At 42.6% G+C, this 24296-nt stretch overlaps 1 protein-coding gene across 1 annotated transcript; it reads right to left on the bottom strand.

The window, feature by feature from the left end:
- Positions 1 to 5391: 5391 nt before the first annotated feature.
- On the bottom strand, positions 5392 to 18054 carry LOC306925300 (uncharacterized protein). Its single transcript, XM_079504050.1, has 7 exons — positions 17949 to 18054; positions 15097 to 15253; positions 14624 to 14767; positions 13611 to 13715; positions 9104 to 9307; positions 7115 to 7240; positions 5392 to 5840 (listed from the first exon to the last, which is right to left on the bottom strand). The coding sequence occupies exons 1-7, from the start codon at positions 18029 to 18031 to the stop codon at positions 5601 to 5603; spliced, it is 1059 nt and encodes a 352-aa protein (XP_079360176.1). The 5' UTR covers positions 18032 to 18054; the 3' UTR covers positions 5392 to 5600.
- Between the last annotated feature and the right edge of the window lie 6242 nt (positions 18055 to 24296).

The raw sequence follows: 24296 nt of genomic DNA, 5'->3' as shown, positions 1-24296 counted from the left end.
GGTCATTATCATTTGGATGATTTTAATAGAATAATCAATTTTCAAAAATAGCAAATTTACAATGTTCCATATTTGCACACGACATTGTTGCACAACAATGTGTAAAATCAGACTAATCAATGTATTAGTATATATATATATATATATATATATATATATATATAATACTATGTATGTGTGTATATATATATATATATATATATATATATATAAAATTGCTAAGAAAAGAATGTCTTATTTGCAGCCCTAGTGTACACTTTAGCCTTAGCACCATTGAATAATAGTAGGAATAAAGCTTTATTTATAATTAATTGCAGATGCAACCGGTTGACAGTTTGTAGATCTGTTTTTGGCAAGTAACACATCATACTGTACATTGGAGTATAAATGTGGTTTAATACCAGCCAAATGTGTCCATCAGGTCCAGAAACTGAATCACCCAGTACATTAAATGTATGAATTTATACGTTTATATTAATTTATTAAAAGACAACATGAAACTCATGGCAGACATTCATCTGTTTTCAATCAATAGGACATACTGCATGACTTCCTCGATAATTAGAGACACTAGCGTAGCTTATAGTGGCTATTTTCGATGAAAGATATTTGGTAAAAAAAGATGGGGGCCTAAGAAGGCACTCGGTCAGGTCATGACCTGACAAAAGTTGTAACATTTCTATCGTTTCCCCCTGTTAATTAAACAAAAGGCTCCAACTGCCCGAGCTGCTCTAGTGTAGAGATGTTCGATTGCGGCTTGGTGGAACCCCCTTCATTCCAGAGTAGACCCTTGTAGGCCAGTAATAATGTAATTTGACCTCTAACTAATTGCAAAAAAACCAAACTCAACTGATTTTGCATCTTCAATATATCCTGAATAACAGAAAAAAAGTTGCCTGGAATTGTCTGAAGGGAAAGTGTTGAAAATGGCCTGTACAGTATGGCCACCATTGACATCCTATTATAAGGCAATATTTTCTAAATTTCCTTATGCTTTAAATAGCATGTGACATATCAAACTAGGGGGTTTTCATGATGCTGAATCCATTCCAAGCATTAGTTTTGCATACAAACACTCATTGGGCTAAATTTGGCCATAGAAACTTGCCAAAATGTGATCATGTCAGCACATTTGGGCAAGTTGCTATGGCCAAATTTAGCCCAATGAGTGTTTTTATGCAAAACTAATGCTTGGAATGGATTCAGCATCATGAAAACCCTCTAGTTTGACATGTCACATGTTATTTAAAGCAAAAGGAAATCTAGAAAATATTTGCCTTATATAGGATGTCAATGGTGGCCATACTGTACAGGCCATTTTCAACACTTTCCCCTCAGACAATTCCAGGCAACTTTTTTTCTGTTATTCAGGATATATTGAAGATGCAAAATCAGCTGAGTTTGTTTTTTTTGCAATTAGTTAGAGGTTGATCCTGTATTTTACATAGAATTCCTGTACTATTGAGGGACTCCAGTCAATTAAGTATATACTGTAGGGTTTAAGTAGTTATGGGCAGTCTACATCAAGAATGAGAACAATAACGATAATTATGTTAACATGCACTGACGAACGATAAGGTTCTATCAACTATTACAACCCTGTGTAAATTGTGATGGATTTCAATTGGCTGTCAGCGTTCCCATCATTCATCGAAAACGCTCCAACTTCCCCAAGGGCTCTATAGTTTGGTGCACTGCTTTCTGTATGTATTGTATTGTATGTATGTGTGGACTGTGGGTGAGATTACCAGGCCCCAGAGGACAGCAGATGTCCCAAAGGCCAGGCCCACTCGCAGCCAGTTAGGGTTGTTAACGTCTAGCTTGGAGGATGTGAACGCAGACCTGGTTCCAACTGCAAAATGCAAAGAGAAGAATGCATGAAGTATTTTGCGCATGCACGTCTTGCACAATCTCGTCTCTCCACCATTTGAATACGTTTTGAAAGTCAGGCAGAAACATGGTATCTCTATAATTTAACGTGTGTTCATTAACCATAAACCCAGGTTCCTGCTGTTCTACATACAGCCAACCAGTTGAAAGAAATTGCAGCTTGAGGATTTATTATGCTTTTATGAAATATCCAAGACCATCTGGGTTTTATGGAAGATGCTTCTGATCACTTCACAATGTAAGCAATATTACAGAACATGTATTCTACTCCTACTCATTTTAATCTTCAAAAAGAAATGTCTGAAATCGGTTGTGGCGACTCCGAACTTTGACAATGTTAAACTCACCAACATTGCAGCTCTAAGCCAAGCTTGAATTATCCTCTTTCAATCTGCCAAGCTTTTGTTTCATAAAAATCCACCGTGGACATGTTATGAGCTACTTTCTGTCAAGACATTTTCTGCAGGTGATTCTTTTTAGTGTTGGAGTTTGGAAGCACTCATTTTTATTAACGTGTCGCGCTGCTGGCTGCTGCCTCATGCATATGTGCAAATGCAAAACACTCCAATACTTAGAAAAATAATCACATGCAGATAATTTCTTGACAGAAAGTAGCTCATAACATGTCTACTACAGTGGATCTTTATGAAACAAAAGCTTGGCAGATTGGCCTAGAGCTGCAATGTTGGTGAGTTTAACGTTGTTTAATACAAGCAGATCGCAAAAGCAAATTGCATGAGTGGGGACACTGGGGAGTGGGGAGTCAATGGATGGTAGTCTGGCTCGGCTGATTCGCCAGGAGGGTATTGCAACTCTAGATTCATCCCATTATAAAAACAAATCTAGAATTGCGAATTGCGGCTAAGTGTAACTCTGAGAGTTAGCCTTGGTATTTTATCAGTTTTTATGTTTGCATATAATACGAAAGTTAAAAGTCAGACTCAGATAGTCTTGATCCAAGGCTAAAATAAATGTTATCTGGTATTCTGGTTCCCATTCATTTAGATGGGGAGTCTGGGGACTGTGCGGCCCAAACAGGGTACTTGAAATGAAAAGGCTTGCCTGCTGTAGGTAAACTGGCTGGGTCACAACCCTAATAGTAATAGCATTATTACAAATTAACCAACCGTGCCAAAATAAATTCGTCGACAACATTTGTATGCCATTCATTGGCTAATGATGATGCTATGCTAAGCTAAGGTCAGAGCAGCAGACGTCAACAACAGCAGGGATTTCACGGCACAATGATATAAAACGCTCGAGACAAATTGTGACGTGGTAAAAATACTATATTATAAACATGTAATCTTACCTCTGCTCGTCCATACAGCTCTAGACAATAGTAATCTGGTGAAAGACATTTTAACTGCAGTGTGTCTACTCTGCACCCTATCTGTGGATCTGGGATCGATTAGTCGCCCTCCCTCCCTGGCGCAGTCAGTGGCAGACCTGTTTAAAGATTGTCGAATGTCGATCAGGAGATTTAGTGTGTGCGTGTGCGTGTGTTTTTTTATTTTTGCTTTTCGTTTTCTTATAATATAAACAAACGTGAAATGTTGGAGGTGCCGTAATTATGTTGTTAAAGTGTATTGTTAAAAACGTAAAGCTCCGACACAATATCTAACAAATACCCTTGAACAAATGCCCTTGAACAAATGCCCTTGAACAAGGCATCAACCACTACGATGAAATGTGTTCTATGAGCAGGGCCTGGCTGGAAACAAGTTCTTGAGCTTAGCCCAGATACCCTGGGTAAATATAGATTTCATTTCATTTCATACACACGTGTTTTATTATAAACGGCCTACCGGTATCTTACAAGAAGTTAACCTTTATACCATACTGCCCTCTAGTGTTGACCCAGAATACAATTCAAGGAGCTTAATTTAATTGGCATGGCATATGCTCGCGGAACACATCTGCGCGTGACAGACAGACAAGCGTTTGACAAGATGCTCCATTATATTTGGAAGTAAAAGAGTGAAATAACTTATAATGTAACATAGGTCCGCATATCAGTTTGAGTAGGCGTTGAGTTGTGAAGTTTAATCACCATCATGAGAAACTGCTTTGGTCGTTTTCTTGTAATGCTGATTCTAATGCTTTCTTTCTTTCTTTCTTTGCTTATATGGTGTCCGGGTGTCCCCCCCCCCCCCCCCCCCCCCATAGACATATGTCCCTCCCTCCCAAACGTATTCCAAACAGGCACCAGAGACAAGGTGATGACACCAGACAGATCGAGAGCAACACAACACAACAGTGAAGAGTTTGACACATCCGGTGTTGCCGTCCAAGTACCCACATGCCCAAGTGCCCAGTCATCCAAAAAATATGGTGCCCAGATGTAAGTGGTGCCCACGTGTTGTATTCCGTGGAACAGCCTCCCCTCTTCGTTATAGTCCTGGAGTGGACTATGCAGTTATAGACTACTATGCAGATGACATCTGACCACATGGAGCACAGGTGCACCTGACCAGAGTGGAGACAAGAGTGACTCTCTCGTCTCCACTCTGGTCATCTCCTTGGCACAGTCAGTAGCAGGCCTGTTTAAAGATTGTTGAATGTCGATCAGGAGATTTATTTATTACTTGCGCAAGCAGAGCGCGCAAGTACTGTAATCGGCTGTGTATGTCGGTCGTATGTCGGTGTTGTCCGTCGGCCAATCAGGGATTGGTTGATGAACTAAGGTACGTTTGGTGATCGTCTGGGACCGGGTATGTATACTGTATATCGGGTAAGAATGGTGGTGCCTTATTGGCTGTTGGTGACGTAACTAAGGTACGTTTCAAGGTAGTTATAAGGTCAATAACGGGTCTAAAGGATTTAGAACAGCAGTTGTAATAGACATTAGTTAGTAGCAGTACTTGCGAGTTGCGCGGTCTGCTTGCGCACAAGTAGGCCATGTATATCCTACTTGTGTGCAAGGCGCAAGTTGGCACCTCGACAGAGTGCATTTCTAGTTTATTCTAATTAGAGAGTGTGTTTATGTGCGTGCGTGCGTGCGTGCGTGCGTGCGTGTATTTACAATGTAGGAAACATATAAAAATGATGCTGCTAGTGTTGTATGCCGTACAAATGTGATTCAAGCTCTTGCTTTATTCCTGTCATATACAGTAAGGACCCAGTGGCTGGGTGGCAATGAAACATTGTCTATGCGACTGTTTCTGACTTTGTTATCTGGAATTTAAGTCTGTTGTGAATTTACAGTGTTGTGTGTTGTGTTTCTGCTGTTGAAGGTAGTGAGCTGTGACTCATGGTCACTTCAATTAAACTATATAAAGAGAAATTAGACGTTTGCCCAGACCGGTACTCAAACTAGTGCTCAAAGTTGTGACCCCTGAGCTTGTGAGCGGCTGTTTTCAACCTTCACATGAGGCTATTTTCACTACTTGTGTTCACTAATGTGTTTTGTAATTTGTCTCTTGTTTTCTTAGATTTCTCTTGCATTATCTTCATGAACTTACAAAAAAAAAAAAAATAGCAGTACATGTGTGTGTATATGAATCAATAGACAAACACTGGAAATGTAATGTAATTTTAATAGAAGAGTTGAGGAAGAGCAACAGTCTCCAGAGTTGATTCTGCTGCCAAACCAACATACATGAACCCATTCACTCTGTAGGCTATAATTGTGTCTTCATGTAGGCCTACTGTACCGTGTGCGTGTGTGTGCGTGCGTGCGTGCGTGCGCACATGCACGCTCTGGGGAACTATTCATTGTGCTTTGGACAGAGTGGTTGGTGCTGTTTTCTCTGTAGCTGTGGAGGAGGCACTCTCTCTGGGACACTTTGTGCCCTTTTGCTGCCACCCGGTGGCTGCGGGTCGTTATTGCAGCGGTGGATGAGCACAGGGTGCTCCTTGGACGATGGAGGAGTTCTCTTCAATAACAAGCGCTGGAGGATCTGTTTGTCCGAGCGCTCCCGTCTGAAGTCATCCTCATACACCTTCAGCTGCACGGAGGAGCACAAAGAAACTTAGTAGGCTACATTCAGGCCTAATTATTTTCTATCAATTAGCCTACACACGCTTTGAATTCATGGAGATTTATTTAGTGTTTGTCGCATTCCTAACTCCTAAGCCAATCATTTTATGAATGGCAGAAAGATGCTAATGTCTCCGGTCATCAAACGTACGTTTTTACTACACTACAATTATTTGAGGCTACTTTGTAGATTTAGATTATTATATATAAAAAACATACATTGTGCGCTCAGGTGCCACAGTGGTACCCCCACAAAGGTTGTGGGTTCGAAGCCACTGTGGTGCATCTGGCTTTGTCGAGCGCCTACACGAACACAATGGGTCCTTGTTCGGGGGAGGGAAGCCGGAGGAGATTTTGATAAATTGGTCATTGCACGTACTCCTATACAGACTGGGGCGGCACCTGTCAGCGGGGAGTGTTGGGCGGGAGGAATACGTCCTCCCTGTGGGGGCTCCTCACTGGCCTTGCGTTGCGATCAGTCTATGGTTGCGATACTATACCACTGCGCTGCACTGTCTGCGATTGCCTGGGGCAATATGCATTGCAGGCAGATTCATTTGTAGCTTGCAGCCTTGCATACAAGAAGGCACTGCTCACCGGTGGAATCTGCCTACATTCGACCATACCTGACGGCCCCTCCCGTGAACAGCTACCGGGAATAGAGGCAATAGACATGCCGGCCTTCCAGCTTATGTCTGTCTGCTGTCGGAATAGCAATGAATGGACTTCCAGGCCCATGAGAACAACTTCAGAGACCGCCAAGCAGCAGTACAAGACTATAAGAACTTTGTTTTCTCTGGTGATCCAGCCTGGAGGGTTTCGACAAGGCAGACAGGCTGGCAAAGTATTGTGCTGTCTCTGCATGCCATATATGGCGGAGCCGTCCGTCACTTGTACGGTTGTACCCATGGAATGCTGAGTGACATGCGTGTTGTATCATGAGGACATATCCATGAGTTTGTGAATGTATTAATGTAACCTTTACTGCGTCAAACATTTGTTCTGTTTGGGGGAGGGAAGCCGGGCGGAGAGGGTGATGGTCACGTACTCCTATTACAGACTGGGGTGGCACCTGTCAGCGTGGAGTATTGGGCGGGAGGAGTACATGCACTGGACATGAATATCTCACACACACACACACACACACACACACACACACACACACACACACACACACACACACACACACACACACACACACACACACACACGCCATCCATTGGTGACTTGCTGTGCTCCCACCTGTTCCTGCAGTAGCGCCACCTGTTGGCGCATGTCCTCCCTCCTCTTCTTGAGCCTGCGGTTCTCCTGAAGGGTGTGTTTGTGGTCTGCATGCTCCGTCTGGTAGTCTGCCTCGTACACCTGGGTCTGTGCACACACACAACGCCATGTCACGAAGCTATAGTCTGGGCGCCCAGTTCAAATATCATTATTTTGGGGGGTTGTGGCAACGACAATTTTGGGAATCCTAGGCCATGACGAATGCAGTGTTTTAAGTAGCCTCATTTCCAGCGGCGCCGGCTGCTCATAATAGTATCCACACTCATCCACTGAGCTCTGTTATGATGAGGATGTGTACCCGTTTATAAATGTATGAAATACAACCAACCACTGGGTGGCACAATTCACCATCTAATCATCAGCTTGCAGAAGGCAGCCAGCCACCATGAGCAAGCACAATATCATTGCTGTCGGGCAGAAACCCTGTAGGCCGGCTGGTAGGCCTATGTCCAAAACTGTTACTTTTGCATCGATATGCAAATGAGAGAACACATTGTTTTTGAAAGAAAACACCAACATAGAGCTTAAAGGAGCCCTTCATCCTTTTTCAACCCATTTTCATGTACAGTAATTGGTCCTCACTAATGCTCATTATAAGATGGCAACATTTCTGTCTTCTCTGCATGCGTCTCATTTCTGGGAAGTAGACAGTTCAGAAACCTGCCTACCAATGACATCATCAACAGGGATTCCAAGCTACGGGAAACTTCAGCCTTTCTATTCCTGGAAAGTAGGCATGATGAAATTGAAGCCATTGTTCTAGCATTAATTTAAAAAACAAAACAATGGTAGGCAGGTTTCAGAACTGTCCACAGCACTCTTCTGAGACACAGACTGAATAGACAAAAATGGTCCCATCATAAAATGAGCATTAAGCGCCATTCACACTATAGCACCATAACTATAACTACAACCACCGTGTTCACTTAACTCTGAGAGTGTTCAAATGGACCCATTTTAACACTCTCAGTGTTAAATGAACACTGAGTATAACGCTAATATGTGAGCAATGATGTATGATATGTGCTGTAAACAGTGGCACCAAATGCACTGCGCATTCCAGTTGTGTCAGAGGCCAGTTCCCACACACACAGAGAGAGAGAGAGAAAGAGAGAGAGAGACCACGCTGGGCAAGACCTACACTGTAGACGGTATCATTTGTTTTGGGCGGAAGTACCTCGTTGATGCTTCACAAATCTGTTTACATCTCAAGTGTTGTGATTGGTCGAAAAAATATCGTATCCGGGGGAAATACATCTGACGGATGTTCCACGGCCCGACACCCGAGAGAGAGATAGAGAGAGATCTCAGAGTGCTGAAAGACGCATGCTATATGGATAATCTGACTCTGATTATACTAGAGCGGTGCCCGTTGGGCACTGGCGTACTTGGAACGATGCAAGTTGGAAATGAATGCCCCACCCAGTAATTACTTGTTACTTGCGCGAGCAGGGCGTGCGCAAGTACAGTTTTCGGCTGCGTATGTCGTTGGCTTAATGTCAGAGCGGCCAATCAGAGCGCAAGTTGGCATGCGTATGTCGGTGGTCCATTTGACCCTTTGGATCGTCTCCTTGTGTTGGTGGCGTTGCTTGGCCAATCAGGGATTGGCTGATGACGTATAGCTATGTGTGTTTATGTAAAAACATGTTTAAAAGACATACAGTATGTGGATGACCAATTTAAGTTTATAGTGTATATTAACTATATATGTCAGATGTTTCAATAACTTGATTGGGGTCTGCTTTTAGCGCAGTAGTTTACGGTGGAGAGCCGCGGCGCTAAACAGAATGGAAGTTGACAAGAGTCAGAGATAAGTTGCGCGCTCTGCTCGTTCATATAGAATCACGCTGAAAGTGATCCAAAAGTTATAAACCCTTTAGAGATGGAGCAGTTATATGAAGATATGGTTGGAAATGGGTGAAGTGCTCCTTTAAAGGAGGAGGTAATCACCTGGCATCTAAGGGCATCCAGTTGTTCCTTTAGGTCCTCAACCTCTCGCCGGCTGTCTGTGTGCACCGCCGGCTCTCCACCACCGGGGGCGCTGCTGCTCCAGCCCCGGAACGGATTGCTGGAGGTTTGCTGCCCGGGGCTAGAGGCAGGCACCACGGGGCCACCTGGTGGACCGGAGGATGGATGCAACTCCGGGGAATCTACCTACAAGAACAAACAATATACAGTAGCGTTGCTGTCGGGTTGGAAACCTTGTATGTCCAAAATTGTTCCTATGTATTATTATCATCTCATACAATACTGTATTGTGATACACATAGTGTATCACAATACAGTACAAATCATAATAGATGACAATTCATTTGTCTTTCATAATTCATTTGTCTTTCATACAGTATATCTGATACACCCATGACGGAAATAATGATCTGACAAAAATATATTACAGGGAACTAAATAGAAAGATCTCCCCTAAGGGAATCATATAGAAAGGTGGATGCTGGGGGTGGCGGTGGAAACGCAAAAAAAGTCACAAAACAGCAGCAGCACAGCAGAACAGAGAGCTGATGGCAGAGCTGCAAGATGGCAGCAGTATAAGCTTTAGGGAGGTTTCAAATAAATAGCCCGCCCCAGTCAGATGAAGTGTGCATGTGACTGATCACCTGATCCGCAGTTGGAGTCTGCACTGCTTTGAGTTGTTGCCTGAGCTGTGCAGGTTTTGTCATGCATTTTGAGTGAAAACAGGAAGGGGCCTAGAATAACGTCCTGGGGGGCTCTGGTCCACTGAGTACATGGTTTAGTGGTTAACCATATGACTGACTGACTGACTGACTGCATGTGTAGGCGTATGTATTACAACCCAGTCTAGGGCAACCTTGGGTCTTAACATTAAAATGGACTCCCTCCTACCCAGTTCCCAATTCAGTCATGGTTAAAATCATATGGCTGTAGGATTTATTCAAGATAAAATGCATTGCAGTGTACAATACCTCAGGGTGGGGACCATAGTTTCCAGATCACAGAACATAATAATAACATACTCTTAACTAGCAAAAAGGAAACCAAAATACAAATATCTGACCTAACAAAACAAACGAAAACAAAAAAGGTCCCCCACCCCTACATTACATTACATTACATTTATCACAAAGCTAAAAACCGACAAAGTGCTGGTGCATGGAACTTGGCTAGAAGGAAGACATCAGAAGTACTGACAACAGGCAGCTTCATAGGTGAGCCTGGTCAGAGGAGCCAATCACCAGCAAGGTCCACCTGGTAGTTAGCCAATCACATTCATACACCACTCAGTCTACTCACACAAGCTGGCAACAACTCACTCAATCACTACTCATCCCACATTCACCCCAGCTGGTCCTCTATCAGTCACTCCTCACTCATTCACACGAACACTGAGGGAAAAAGACAGAGCAACACAGGAATATACACATTATGGCCCTCATTTATCAACCGTGCGTACGCCAAAATATGGGTGTACGCCGAAATTACCGCAATTTTCGGCATTTACCATTTGCGCCAACGTTTGATTTTGAACTTGAGCCAGGACAAAACTCACGTCTGGTCGGGAGCTGTCGTACGCTTTGTCCTCACCTGTTTTTCTGTCGTAGAACAGCGGAGCAGCATTGTCTGAACTGCTGACACGCTGTCACAGGCATCTAAACATATGTTTTCACTCCTAAAATGTTAATATAAAACTGTATGTATATACATGTAAAAAGAAAAAGAAAAAGAGAGATTTCCAACTTTACAAGTAATTAAAATCGCGCAATTAAAAACAATATAACATGTTTACAATGTATTAGTTTGTGCTTAATCAAACAGTGCTTTACTGGCCTTGTTATGCGAGCGCACTTGTGAGATGATTTGGGAGCGCATCGCATGCGGCATGAGCGTGGCATCAGATGCCTATAGAATCACTGTGATATTATTTTTAAAAAAAAAGGCACATGGACTGCACGCCTTTATTTCCAAGTGACAATGACAATCATACAGCTTGCCTATTTGCAATTGTAGCAGGCTATAGGCGTAAGGGGCTTAATCATTCACCATTTAAATAAGCGCTTTGACAGTTCAGATAAAAGCGAGATCATTTTCGGGGGTCGGGAGGCGTGCGTCGCCAGCCCAGGCCAGCACATACCGGCACACATGCAAACCTTCATCCATATGTTTATGATTCGTTCATCAATGATCAAATCACTCCATAAACGTTGATTATGACTGCCTTGACGACATGGTAGCCTATCTCTCATGCAGGCATCACTGACTCACCCACAGGACTTATCACAGCAGTGCGCAGTCTCACTGATCGCCTTCGCCGTGCACTGCGCACGAATGGGTAAAATTATTATAGGCCTACAAACGTATTCCATTCATGGCGATGCGATGTGTCATGTAGCCTTGAGGTGCGTGCGTGCGTGCGTGGACATGACAGAAAGGCAAGCGAGGTGAGAGGGAAACAGGTGAGAGGGAATTATTTAATTCATGCAGGTGTTCGTTCTTTATTTATTTAAGATACAACACACCAGTTAGTTGGGCTTGCAAGTTGTGTGTGTGTGTGTGTGTGTGTGTGTATGAGAGAGGGGGGTGAGGCGGGCAGTACGTTTTTCCTGTATCCATGGTTTCCAGGTCGTATTGCAGTTGTTCATGTCGCAAAAACGAGGGCGAGGCTTGATTTCATAGGGCGTGCCAGATAGATTTCAGCCGTCACATTTATAAACGTCCGAACGAAATTAAGGAAGAAACAGCTGTCTGCGATCACTTTGTAAATGCCGACCCGACGTGGGTGTACTACGAATCCTACACTCGAATTTGGGGCAGATTTTACACTCGATTGATAAATGAGGGCCTATGGCCCTCATTTATCAACCGTGCGTACGCCAAAATATGGGTGTACGCCGAAATTACCGCAATTTTCGGCATTTACCATTTGCGCCAACGTTTGATTTTGAACTTGAGCCAGGACAAAACTCACGTCTGGTCGGGAGCTGTCGTACGCTTTGTCCTCACCTGTTTTTCTGTCGTAGAACAGCGGAGCAGCATTGTCTGAACTGCTGACACGCTGTCACAGGCATCTAAACATATGTTTTCACTCCTAAAATGTTAATATAAAACTGTATGTATATACATGTAAAAAGAAAAAGAAAAAGAGAGATTTCCAACTTTACAAGTAATTAAAATCGCGCAATTAAAAACAATATAACATGTTTACAATGTATTAGTTTGTGCTTAATCAAACAGTGCTTTACTGGCCTTGTTATGCGAGCGCACTTGTGAGATGATTTGGGAGCGCATCGCATGCGGCATGAGCGTGACATCAGATGCCTATAGAATCACTGTGATATTATTTAAAAAAAAGGCACATGGACTGCACGCCTTTATTTCCAAGTGACAATGACAATCATACAGCTTGCCTATTTGCAATTGTAGCAGGCTATAGGCGTAAGGGGCTTAATCATTCACCATTTAAATAAGCGCTTTGACAGTTCAGATAAAAGCGAGATCATTTTCGGGGGTCGGGAGGCGTGCGTCGCCAGCCCAGGCCAGCACATACCGGCACACATGCAAACCTTCATCCATATGTTTATGATTCGTTCATCAATGATCAAATCACTCCATAAACGTTGATTATGACTGCCTTGACGACATGGTAGCCTATCTCTCATGCAGGCATCACTGACTCACCCACAGGACTTATCACAGCAGTGCGCAGTCTCACTGATCGCCTTCGCCGTGCACTGCGCACGAATGGGTAAAATTATTATAGGCCTACAAACGTATTCCATTCATGGCGATGCGATGTGTCATGTAGCCTTGAGGTGCGTGCGTGCGTGCGTGGACATGACAGAAAGGCAAGCGAGGTGAGAGGGAAACAGGTGAGAGGGAATTATTTAATTCATGCAGGTGTTCGTTCTTTATTTATTTAAGATACAACACACCAGTTAGTTGGGCTTGCAAGTTGTGTGTGTGTGTGTGTGTGTGTGTGTGTGTGTGTGTATGAGAGAGGGGGGTGAGGCGGGCAGTACGTTTTTCCTGTATCCATGGTTTCCAGGTCGTATTGCAGTTGTTCATGTCGCAAAAACGAGGGCGAGGCTTGATTTCATAGGGCGTGCCAGATAGATTTCAGCCGTCACATTTATAAACGTCCGAACGAAATTAAGGAAGAAACAGCTGTCTGCGATCACTTTGTAAATGCCGACCCGACGTGGGTGTACTACGAATCCTACACTCGAATTTGGGGCAGATTTTACACTCGATTGATAAATGAGGGCCTATGACCCACAGGGCCATAACAGTATGACTGACTGACTCACTGACTGACTGACTGACTGACTGCATGGCTGGCTGGCTGGCTGGCTGGCTGGCTGGCTGGCTGGCTGACTGACTGACTGACTGACTGACTGACTGACTGACTGACTGGCTGGCTGGCTGGCTGGCTGGCTGGCTGGCTGACTGACTGACACACACAGGGTGTGATTGGCTCACCACTGACCTGGTCATTGTGTAACCGTCTCTCCAGAACTCTGATGTACTCCTGCAAGTCCTGGTTCCTCTTCAGCTCCTCCATCAGAGCCTGTTCATAGTAATCCTTGGCACTCTGTAATATAATCCCACATGCAGTAACATCAGTGTGTATGACTCTGTAATCCCACATAGTAACATCAGTGTATGACTCCCACATGCAGTAAATACATTTGTCTATATCCATGTATACTGCTCATAGTAATCCTTTGCACACTGTAATGCAGTTATAGGAAATACCATCAGTGTATATTACAGTTATTGTACAGTATGAAACAGGTAATCTTGTAAGTAAGTAACTTGCAAGGACATGTTTCTGTAGTGTCAGCCAGGTAGCTTGATATACTGTACATGTGCACCTCCTGGACAGGATGTACAAGTACACCTCCTCTGTGTGGAGTTTGCATGTTCTCCTCGTGTCCCCTAGGGTAGGTATACCCTCACAACATGCAGTAATCCTGGTCTCTATACTGCCTCCCCCCTGGGCGCCTGATGGAGGGGAAAGAAACCGGTTGAAATAACGTGTTCCTTTCATGCGCTACGTCCTAACTCCCCTCCTGTCAGGTGACATGAAGCGACCTGATCACTCCTCATGCATTGAAGGAAGCATAAGCTCAGTTCGGGGCTCACCCCAGGTTGGCAGAGGGACAGTAGCGCCAGGATTACAGTTTAGGCAATTGGCACCGGGTGAAAAATGGGTCACAAAATCATGGATTTAAGAGAAGTACACCTCCTGGACATGATGTACAAGTACACCTCCTGGATGACACTGTGTTGCAGGGATTTACCGAGATACCCCCAATCCAACCCTTGGATTGGGGGTATCTCCCAGCTCCCAATCTCAGGGCGGATGCTCTAACCGCCACTGAGCAGGTGTTTGTTATGTGTATTTGCCAGAGAGAGAGAGAGAGAGAGAGGTGTGTATGTGTGTGTGCACTGTGCACGCGCGCGTGCGTGCGTGCGTGTCGCTGTGTGTACCACTACCTGTGTGTGTTGGAGTCGTAGCAGCAGTCTGTTGTTGAGGTCTTTGAGGACAGAGTTGTCATGCTCCAAGGACTCCACTCGGTGGTGCAGGCCCAGTGTGGCGTTACGATACACCTGATCCCAGTCCTCATTCAATTTCATCAGCTGTACACATCATCATCATCATCATCATCATCATCATCATCATGTCTTTGTCCATGCACCACTGATTATTTTCATCCTACAGCTAGCTTAAATTTATTTGCACCCTAGCTAGCATGACATATGGAAGTCCTATTATTTAATAATATCTCTGTCCTTCCTGTCTGTCTGTCTGTCTGTCTGTCTGTCTGTCTGTCTGTCTGTCTGTCTGTCTGTCTGTCTGTCTGTCTGTCTGTCTGTCTGTCTGTCTGTCTGTCTGTCTGTCTGTCTGTCTGTCTGTCTGTCTGTCTGTCTGTCATCATCATCATCATCATCATGCAGGGTTCTGGTACCTCTTTATTGACCCGGCGGAGCTCTGTGTTCTTGTTGAGGAGCAGAACCTTCTCCTGGTCGGCGGAGGTGATGGACATGCTCTCTGTGATGAGACTGAGACTGGCCTGCTCCTCTCCGTGTAGCAGAACCTCTGCCATGGGGCCTGCATCCTCCACCCTTCACAATACATTTAACATCTTTATTTAACAACACATTTAACTAGACATTCTTGAACACAAACAATAGTAGATGCTCAAATTTGGGAAACTCAACAGTAAGTGTTTCAGGATACAGATAGCATCGTGGTGACTTTCAATTATCACAGACACTGAACAGAATTAATTTAGCCAATGCCTTAGCTCTCGGCTTGGGCATTCCTGCAATTTGCAGGCCTCTCACAACACATTTATGGTCATAGAGGCTTCCAAATATTTACACTTAACCGTAACCAAGCATATAGCATCCTTAAGACATTGGTACTTTAGCACCTTTGTAAGGAAAGCCTCTTCCAGACTGTGGTCGAATATACAACACAATTCCAAAACCGTCACTTTTCTACTGTCCTCATCAACAATCAACATCAACATCATCTGGTGTATTTAGGTGTTTTCATTATTGCACAGTTTGAACATGGGAGTTGAAACACAAGAGTGCTTATACTGTACATTTTGACATAATTATGATAACATACTGTATGAACTTACGTACTGTATGTCCTTATAGATAAAAACAAATCCTGTCGTGCCTAGCAATGTACAATCCCTTATATATAAATAGCAGCCATTCAGAATATGTGACTCTCTCTCTCTCTCTCTCTCTCTCTCTCTCTCTCTATCTCTCTCTCTCTCTCTCACACACACACACACACACACACACACACACACACACACACACACACACACACACACACACACACACACACACACACACACACACACACACACACACACACAATACAGGGTGAAAGGCACGTCCACAAACCTGTGTGTGTGAAAACATAGATCCAAATATAAAATGGTGACCGAGAACTTCCACAGGAATTCCATTATAACAGAAAGACAGACAGACAGACAGACAGACAGACAGACACACACACACACACACACACACACACACACACACACACACACACACACACACACACACACACACACACACACACACACACACACACACACACACACACACACACACACGTGATCTCTTGCCAGAAACGACAAGGTACTTTTCGACACCCACTTATGATGAAAAGTGCACTTACTGAGAATCGAACCAGAGCCATTATGAACACCCACACACACACACACGCGCACGCGCACGCGCACGCACGCACGCATGCACGCACGCACGCACGCACGCACGCACGCACGCACGCACGCACGCACGCACGCACACACACAACACACAATTGCCATGTAATTATGGCTGCTACGTTCTGACTTGTAGCCTCTGTCATTGCTGCATGTTTATATGCAGTCAATCTTGGTCTCACATAATTATTTAATGTCATTATCAGACAGAGAATCATTAGACAATAGAGGGTATGCGCATGCTTAAAGTGAATGGCACATCGAGTGGCAAATCGAGTGGCAAAGCAACATGCAAAGTGAGTTTAACATTGTTTAATGTTGTTTAATGCAATCAGATAGGACTTTTCTGTTTGGATGCATGGGTTGTCAAGGCCAGAAAGTAGTTTTTTGCCAGTCAGTAGGCATTCCTGCATAACTTCTGGGTTTGATGATGATGTCACACGCATACCCTCTATACTCTTTTTAGGAAAACACTATAGTGTACATCAGGGGTGCCCACACATTTATGACGTGAGATCTACTTTCAAAATGACGAGCTCAACAAGATCTACCCACTGAAAAAATAATTGTACCATTGCTGAAAATTGTTTAAATATATAATGTACCTGGGGGGGCTTTGGAATAGGGAGGGGAAGTATTTAACTGCCCAATGCATTCTCAATGGCAATAGCACACATTTTGGCATGCTACTAGTCCTACATACTTACACCTAGAAACCCCATTCAAACCTATTTAGGTTCATCTTATGGTGGACATGTTTGCCTGAAAAGGAATCACACCGCACAGCATTCATGGGCGAGAGGAGGGAAAGGAAAAACAGTGCCTTCTTTTCCTTTGAATCAAGAGTCTGTGTGCGTGCGTGCGTGCGTGCGTGCGTGCGTGCGTGCGTGCGTGCGTGCGTGCAATATCAGTACAGATTGCTTTCGACCACCATACTGTATAAGGAAGTGGTAACATATCCCATAGCGTAATGTGGGATATTATTTTTTGGTGTGACTTCATGGGGAAATCCCATCCCATCGGGGAAGTCCCCGTCTTCCTCTTATTAAGTTCAGCAGAAAAAAATTACCCACATATGGACACATTTGACAAAAAACATATTATGATCATACAGCTACCGGTATTTAATTTAACCAGATTCAGGAAATTGTCACTAACAAAATAAATAAAGTTTGTTCAGTAGCAGGGTTCTACCAGTCTCTCCAGATCTTTACTAAACAAAAAGTACATTTTCAGGTGAGTTACAAATTTCATTCAATCAAATCTTATAATTTGTTCCACTTTATATGCTCATTCTTTTGTTTCATCACTTCCAATTTCACTTGTTTATCCCGTATGATGTATAAGTTCTCCCTCCTGATTGGATCAAATTGGTATCCCAACCTGAAAATGTATTTTCAGTTTACTATAGAGCAGGATAGAGGGGGAGACCCCTGTTACTGAACAAACTAGTCTATAGCACCAATTACTACCGGAATATAGATGGTTAACTTAATGTATTTTAAGAAAGAAAAATGTCTTATACACCGCCTTTGATGTTTATCATAAATACAAACACATACCCTGATTCCACTGTAGTGTTGTGTTCCTGTGAGCTGTGAAGCAAACCGTCCTCATGTGAACAATGTTCCTCCATTACATCCATAACAGATAACGATAACGAGTGACCAGGTGATGGTGGTGGTGGTGATGATGATGATGATGATGATGATGATGATGGTGATGATGGTGATAGTAACGGCAGTGTGCCTTCATCCATGATGAAGCCGTTCTCGAATCAAGCGCAGAGAGTTGGAACCTCTGCTACTCTGTGACGATACTGTGATGTACACAACGCCAGCAATGAGCACATATACTGTAGGTGAAAGCACACATGATCGGCAGTGTCGGGCAGAAACCTCGTATATACATACTCCAACATTTGTTCTTTCCTTATGTTAATGCCCTAGGCCTACTTTATATTATTCCTATTGCTTTTAGTATTAACAAGAGCTTGTGACTAGCTTGTGACTAAATAACTTGTAACTACTTTGGATTAATTATTTCCCCCATTTCCTAAAAAGTGACAGTTTCGGGCATACAAGGTTTTCACCCGACAGCACCGGCATGATCGTCATACAAAAGAGGAAGCAACACACACACACACACACACACACACACACACACACACACACACACACACACACACACACACACACACACACACACACACACACACACACACACACACACACACACACACACACACAGTAGTTTCAATGACAACAGGATGTCAGAATCAGTGGTCGGAAGGGTTAAATACTCATATCTATTTTTTTACTCAAGTTAAAAGGCCTATATTAAAACAAATTACTTAAGTCAAAGAACAAAGGCTTAAATCAGTACTCATTATGAACAGCCTATTAACACTTCCTTTTCTAAATCTTTCAAAATTTGGCACCCTTTAAAATAATAGCAGCTCTACAAGCTCACCACGGCCGACCTTGTAGATCTGTCATTTTTTAATAGATGAAGAATAAAATAATTGGTTAATGTGGGTTTTGTATTAATAATCTAAAACTACAAAAATACATCACAAGGATGCACCTGGGACGTATCCTCAGTGATGTATCCCAAGGTCATCGGGGTTTTGGGTCTCCCAACATCATACCCGTCACTCAGGTGACCCAGCCGGGGTGATCAAGTCCCGACTTACGTCCCAGTAGCTAGCTACTCTCGATCAGTCCCATAGGGAAAAACCAGGGCCACACAATCCGTTCCTCCTGAACTACTCTGCTGGGACTGGGAGGCACTATTCCGGCGCGTGGAAGGACTAGGCTCTGTGGGTTGACTCCTGTCCGGGCCCCTCCTATGTCTCACCAGGTCCAGTCCCTGTACGTTGCACCAGACTCCCAGCACCAGGCACTTCATTCAGGAATGGTGGATTCTCGAGGCGCAATGGTTCTGCAGGCTCCACCTAGCCCATGGTGGTGCCTCAGGCTCCGCTTGCAACTTGTAACTAATTATTTTTTTACCGTAAATAAACTCACAACTGTAGCCTATTTAAAGTACAGTAGCCTACTTGAGTGAGTACTGTACATGTATTTAGATACTTTACACCACTAGTCAGAATGAAGTCACACATAGTGAAGAGGCAGGGTTTCAGCTTTATGAGGCCTGTCTGTCACCTTTATGATTATGAATCACCATAATATTTACTCAACTACTCTACTTAAAGGCAGGGTAAGTGATATATGTGTGTTAAAATAAGTATAGCTTTATATTCTGACAGTACTCATACTCATAGAGTATTTGTTCATTAACAGTAGTCTCCATGCCTGTCTTTCCAACAGAAAATGCATTATCAGGTTAGGGTACAAATTTGGAAGTGGAGAAGTGAGCAGACAAATTTTAATTGAGAGAGTGTGTGTATGGTTTACTTTCCTCTGTCTCACGAGATGGGATGTTTCTATGCTTAGGATGATCCATCATTTGAGTGTCGGACTGACAAACTCAACGATTCCACTGGGAAAACCCATTTATATGCTATGATAAAAGAGTGTGTGTGCGTGCGTGCGTGCGTGCGTGCGTGCGTGCGTACACTTATATTACTATATTTGTGAGAGCCAAATATCCTCACTCAGTATATAACTTGAATGATAGACATTGTGAGGACCATTTTCCTGGTCTTCACAAGATAAATGGTTGTTTTTATGGTTAAACACTATATGGGGAGTTATGGTTTCAATTAGGAAAAGACTAAAAGAGTCAGGTCAGGGTTAGGATTAGCATTAGACATCTACTTAGGTTTAGTGGTTAGAGTTAGCCGATCTACAAGCTCTATGGTGCGTTGTTGTGAGCTTGTATAGCTGCTATTTGTTGAGCTTCAGGGTTATATTAGGGGTTAAAACAAGGAAAAACAACTGTAACAGTTGCATTCATAACATCGCCATCCTAGAATATTGATGTCCTCACAAGAATAGTAATACAATCATACACGTGCGTGCGTGCGTGCGTGCGTGCGTGCGTGCGTGCGTGCGTGCGTGCGTGCGTGCATGGCAACAATACTTGAACGGCTCTGGAAATAACGGCTAATAATAGGTCACTGAGTACAGGAGATATGCATAATTTCTGCCTAATTATGTATTAGCGACTAACTAATAAAAATGATAATGCATACATTTATTTATGCAAATTTCAGGCTCCTGTACTGCAGTCTACTCATTATTGCTGGGGAGGGCTGTGGACTGCTTTGGCGTGATTAACAAATTAAGTCAATTAAAGGATTTTAGTTAATTATGTACCTCTTAGTCAGGCTAAGCCACCTTTTACTGAGATCAATTTGAGAGAAGTTGTCTGACATCATGTCGTCGTCGGGTGGAAACCTTGTATGTCCAATTTTCAGGGAATACAAAAACTGAAAAAAGAACCTGCGTTCCAATTTGTATTGGTTCAATCATTATAAAAGCCACAGACACACTTACACACTTTCAACCTGGTGTCCCCAAGGCGAAACTAGCAGATCTACAAGCTCACCTTGTAGATCAGCATGTAGCTAAAAAAGAAAAAAACAAAAGGGGACTGTTTCGGACAGACAAGATTTTAAACCGAAAGCCTATACCATTGCCATTTCTGCACATATGCATGCACATGTATAGTATATCTTTACTCATCAGGAAGTTGTGGAATATATATTTGTGTATATGTAGTACATACAGTTTCATTACACTCATACAGTATCAGGATTATTTTAATGTATCTGACTTGTTCTTCTTCTTCTTCTTCTTCTTCTTCTTATTACCCATTATTATTATTATGTATTTATTTTGCTTTTGACCCTTACATTTGTGTGTTGTCCCTGCTGTTGTATCCTACTGACTCACCTGCCAGTGAGGAGCCCCCACCGGGAGGATGTAGAGCCTTTGTCCTACTCCCATGCACCCAACACTAGCTGCCTTCTGACAGGTGCCGCTCCAGCCCAAGGAGTACGTGTTGATGACCTTGAGCTTTGTGAACGTTGTTTCAATACGCGAGTAATTGTATTGTATTGTTAGCCCTGCGCTAACAGAGATAGCACAGGGCAGGAAGCCGTGGCCACTGTGCCCCCTCAGTTTGGCTGTTTTGTAAATAAACAGCTCTTTTTCATTGATTTATTTCATACTATTATTAAAAATAAAATCACCCATAACCCTTAAGTTCAATTAATTATTTCTATGAACTTCATTTTTGTATTTGATGGCTGGCATTGGCCTTTGTGCCCTCAAAAGGTTGACGACACCAAAGGCCAGGTGGCCTTGCCCCCTAAAATAATGAAATTCCAGGCCTGACACCTCAGAGCACGGCTCAGCTCTGAAGCTAATTAACAGGATAAGGATCTCTTCTTTCCCCATCTTAAGCAGGGTGGAAGAAGTAGTCTTTTTGTTTTACTATTTTACCCTAACCCATAATTTATACAAAGTTTTGTCACTTTACTTAAAGGTCACAAAGTCATGCTATAGGGTATTATAAAATGATACAACTGCTAAAAACCATTAAAGAATGTTGCCACTTTACTTAAAGGTCTCAAAGTCGTGATATTATTGATGTTTATAAGACAGTATTCCATTTAATACACATTGGTTATAATGCATTATGACACAGACATTACAGCACTTCTCTATGTGCCTTTATAACCACCTAAGTTATAATAGAACTTATAATGTGCTGTTCCACTGAGCATAATAATAATGCATTATGACCAGCACTTATAATATGTTATAAATGTGGTTATAAGTTGTACATGATTATAAACATTTATAACGAGTGTTATAATGCCTTATAAGCACATTATAATGCATTATAAATGCGCTATAATGCATTATAAAGACGACCTTAATATAAAGTGTTACCGACTATTATTATCATTAATATTGAAGGTGGTAACAGTCCATTTGCTCAGTACAATATTTCAGGGGCATATTTAGAATGTGTGCAGGGTTGAGTACGTTGAATCTAATGAAAATATGCAAAAAAGTAAAAGTAGCTCAAACTTTTAGTTTGAGCTACAGTAAAAACTTTAGTTTGACCTACAGCAAGTAAATGTTACTTTCCACCACTGGTCTGTGCTTCACAATGAATCAACATTCTCATTACAGTAAACCACTGGTCTGTGCTTCACAATGAATCAACATTCTCATTACAGTAAACCAACTAGACAGCATTCCCTGATCAAATCATTTCTTTACATTTTCATACGGTTCTGCACACCCACAGGAGATCTGTGCAAGCAAAGATTAGTTGAAAAGAAAATCAATCCTTTTCTTTTGTTCTTGTTCTATGCCGTCTGTAGTCATTTTTGTAAAAGTGAAAAGGAGTATATTGTTGACCCCGGGCAGAAATATCCAATCACTATATTTCAAATGTTTTCACTTCATCACATACTTACATGTTTGTTACTGTGGACCGTGGGCTTGGAATGATGAAGTGAAACTGTCCGCAACGATTTCACTTGGGGTCTTCAAAAGGAATTGCTTTTTGAAAGCTGATCCTGTCTCTTGAGGTAAATTGATTCGTGCCTCAGTGGTCTATTGTATGTACTTGAAGTGTACAATGTGATGTTGCATACATAGGTATGCTTTTAATCCGTTATTTTAATTGCTATAGGGACTTCCGTTGGAGTGGATTGTTGTGTTTTGTCCTGTTCTGTCCATGGAACTTGTGAAATATGTTGCGTCTTGGCCAGTTCTACACTTGTTAACGATACAAGTCTCAATATTGATTATAATATATGCAGTGGTGGAAGAACATCCTCCTAACTCCATTGGATCCTCAAAACTGTTGTTCAAACCACCTAACTTAGAATGACTCACTTAAAGTGATTACAATAAGGACACATTCAAGTATCAAGACTATGTATCCTTTGAAGGGGCCAGTATTGGTTTGTTCTTATTGATTTTATTATTATATTTTTTTATTTCCTGAAAAGTTAATATTTTGGACATAGCTGGTTTCTGCCCGACAGCAGAGATATTCAATAATCATGTTATCAGTCACTCCCCCTACTATAAACCCATTGAAACTTCAAACTCCATTTGAACCTTTTTAGACCCATCAAAAACATGTCCCTGGTTCTGGTTGTCTTTCTGAATGTGTGAGGGGGCTGTTTCTTTCTTTTTTTTTTTTATCATTTTCTTCTGATGTGTGAGGCGGCTTTACGTAAAAGTACATCCCCCAGCCATGATGTACAAGTATACACCACCTGGATATGACGTTAGTATGTCGCAGGGATTTACCCCCAATCTAACCATGATGCTGAGTGCCAGACAGGGAGGCATGGGTGCCATTTCTATAGTCTTTGGTATAACCCAGCCCGTGGGGATTGTAACCTCCCAATCTCAGGGCGGCCGCTCTAACCCCAAGGCCACTGAGCTGGTAATCGAGTAGAAGTATATAAAGTTTCAAAAATGGAAATACTCAAGTAATGTAAAATTGCACTTACATACAGTACTTTAGTTACCATGCATGTACTTACCTATTATACCTGGTAGTTACCTGGAAATTACTGTTCTGTAAAATGAAGGGTTACCAGTAAATCTACTTACAGTAGGTATACTTTCCTCCCCTGTTCTTTTGTTGTTGTAAGTGGTGTGTGGTAGTTTGTGTGCATCCAACAGTGAAATTAGTATTATCAATATACTAAGTAAACCATTAAAACCGCAATAGCATCCGTGTCATTTTAGATTTTAGCATTGGCTATTAAAAAGTAGCTGATATACAAGCTTTAAAGCTTAAAGCGAGCTTGTACATCTGCTATTTTTGAGAACTACTGATTTAGAAGGCATTTGTATTGTCCTGGTCTGAATTGTCTACAGCTAGTATTGTGAAATCCATAGAGCGGCTGAGTTACGTGGCTTTTGTCATGTGATGCCCTCTGTGTCACATGAAAGCAGACG

Source organism: Electrona antarctica, assembly GCF_951216825.1.
Source record: "Electrona antarctica genome assembly, chromosome: 1".
Taxonomy (NCBI): Eukaryota; Metazoa; Chordata; class Actinopteri; order Myctophiformes; family Myctophidae; genus Electrona; species Electrona antarctica.
Note: the sequence above shows the minus strand (reverse complement) of the source record. Positions and strands in the feature narration are given on the sequence as shown.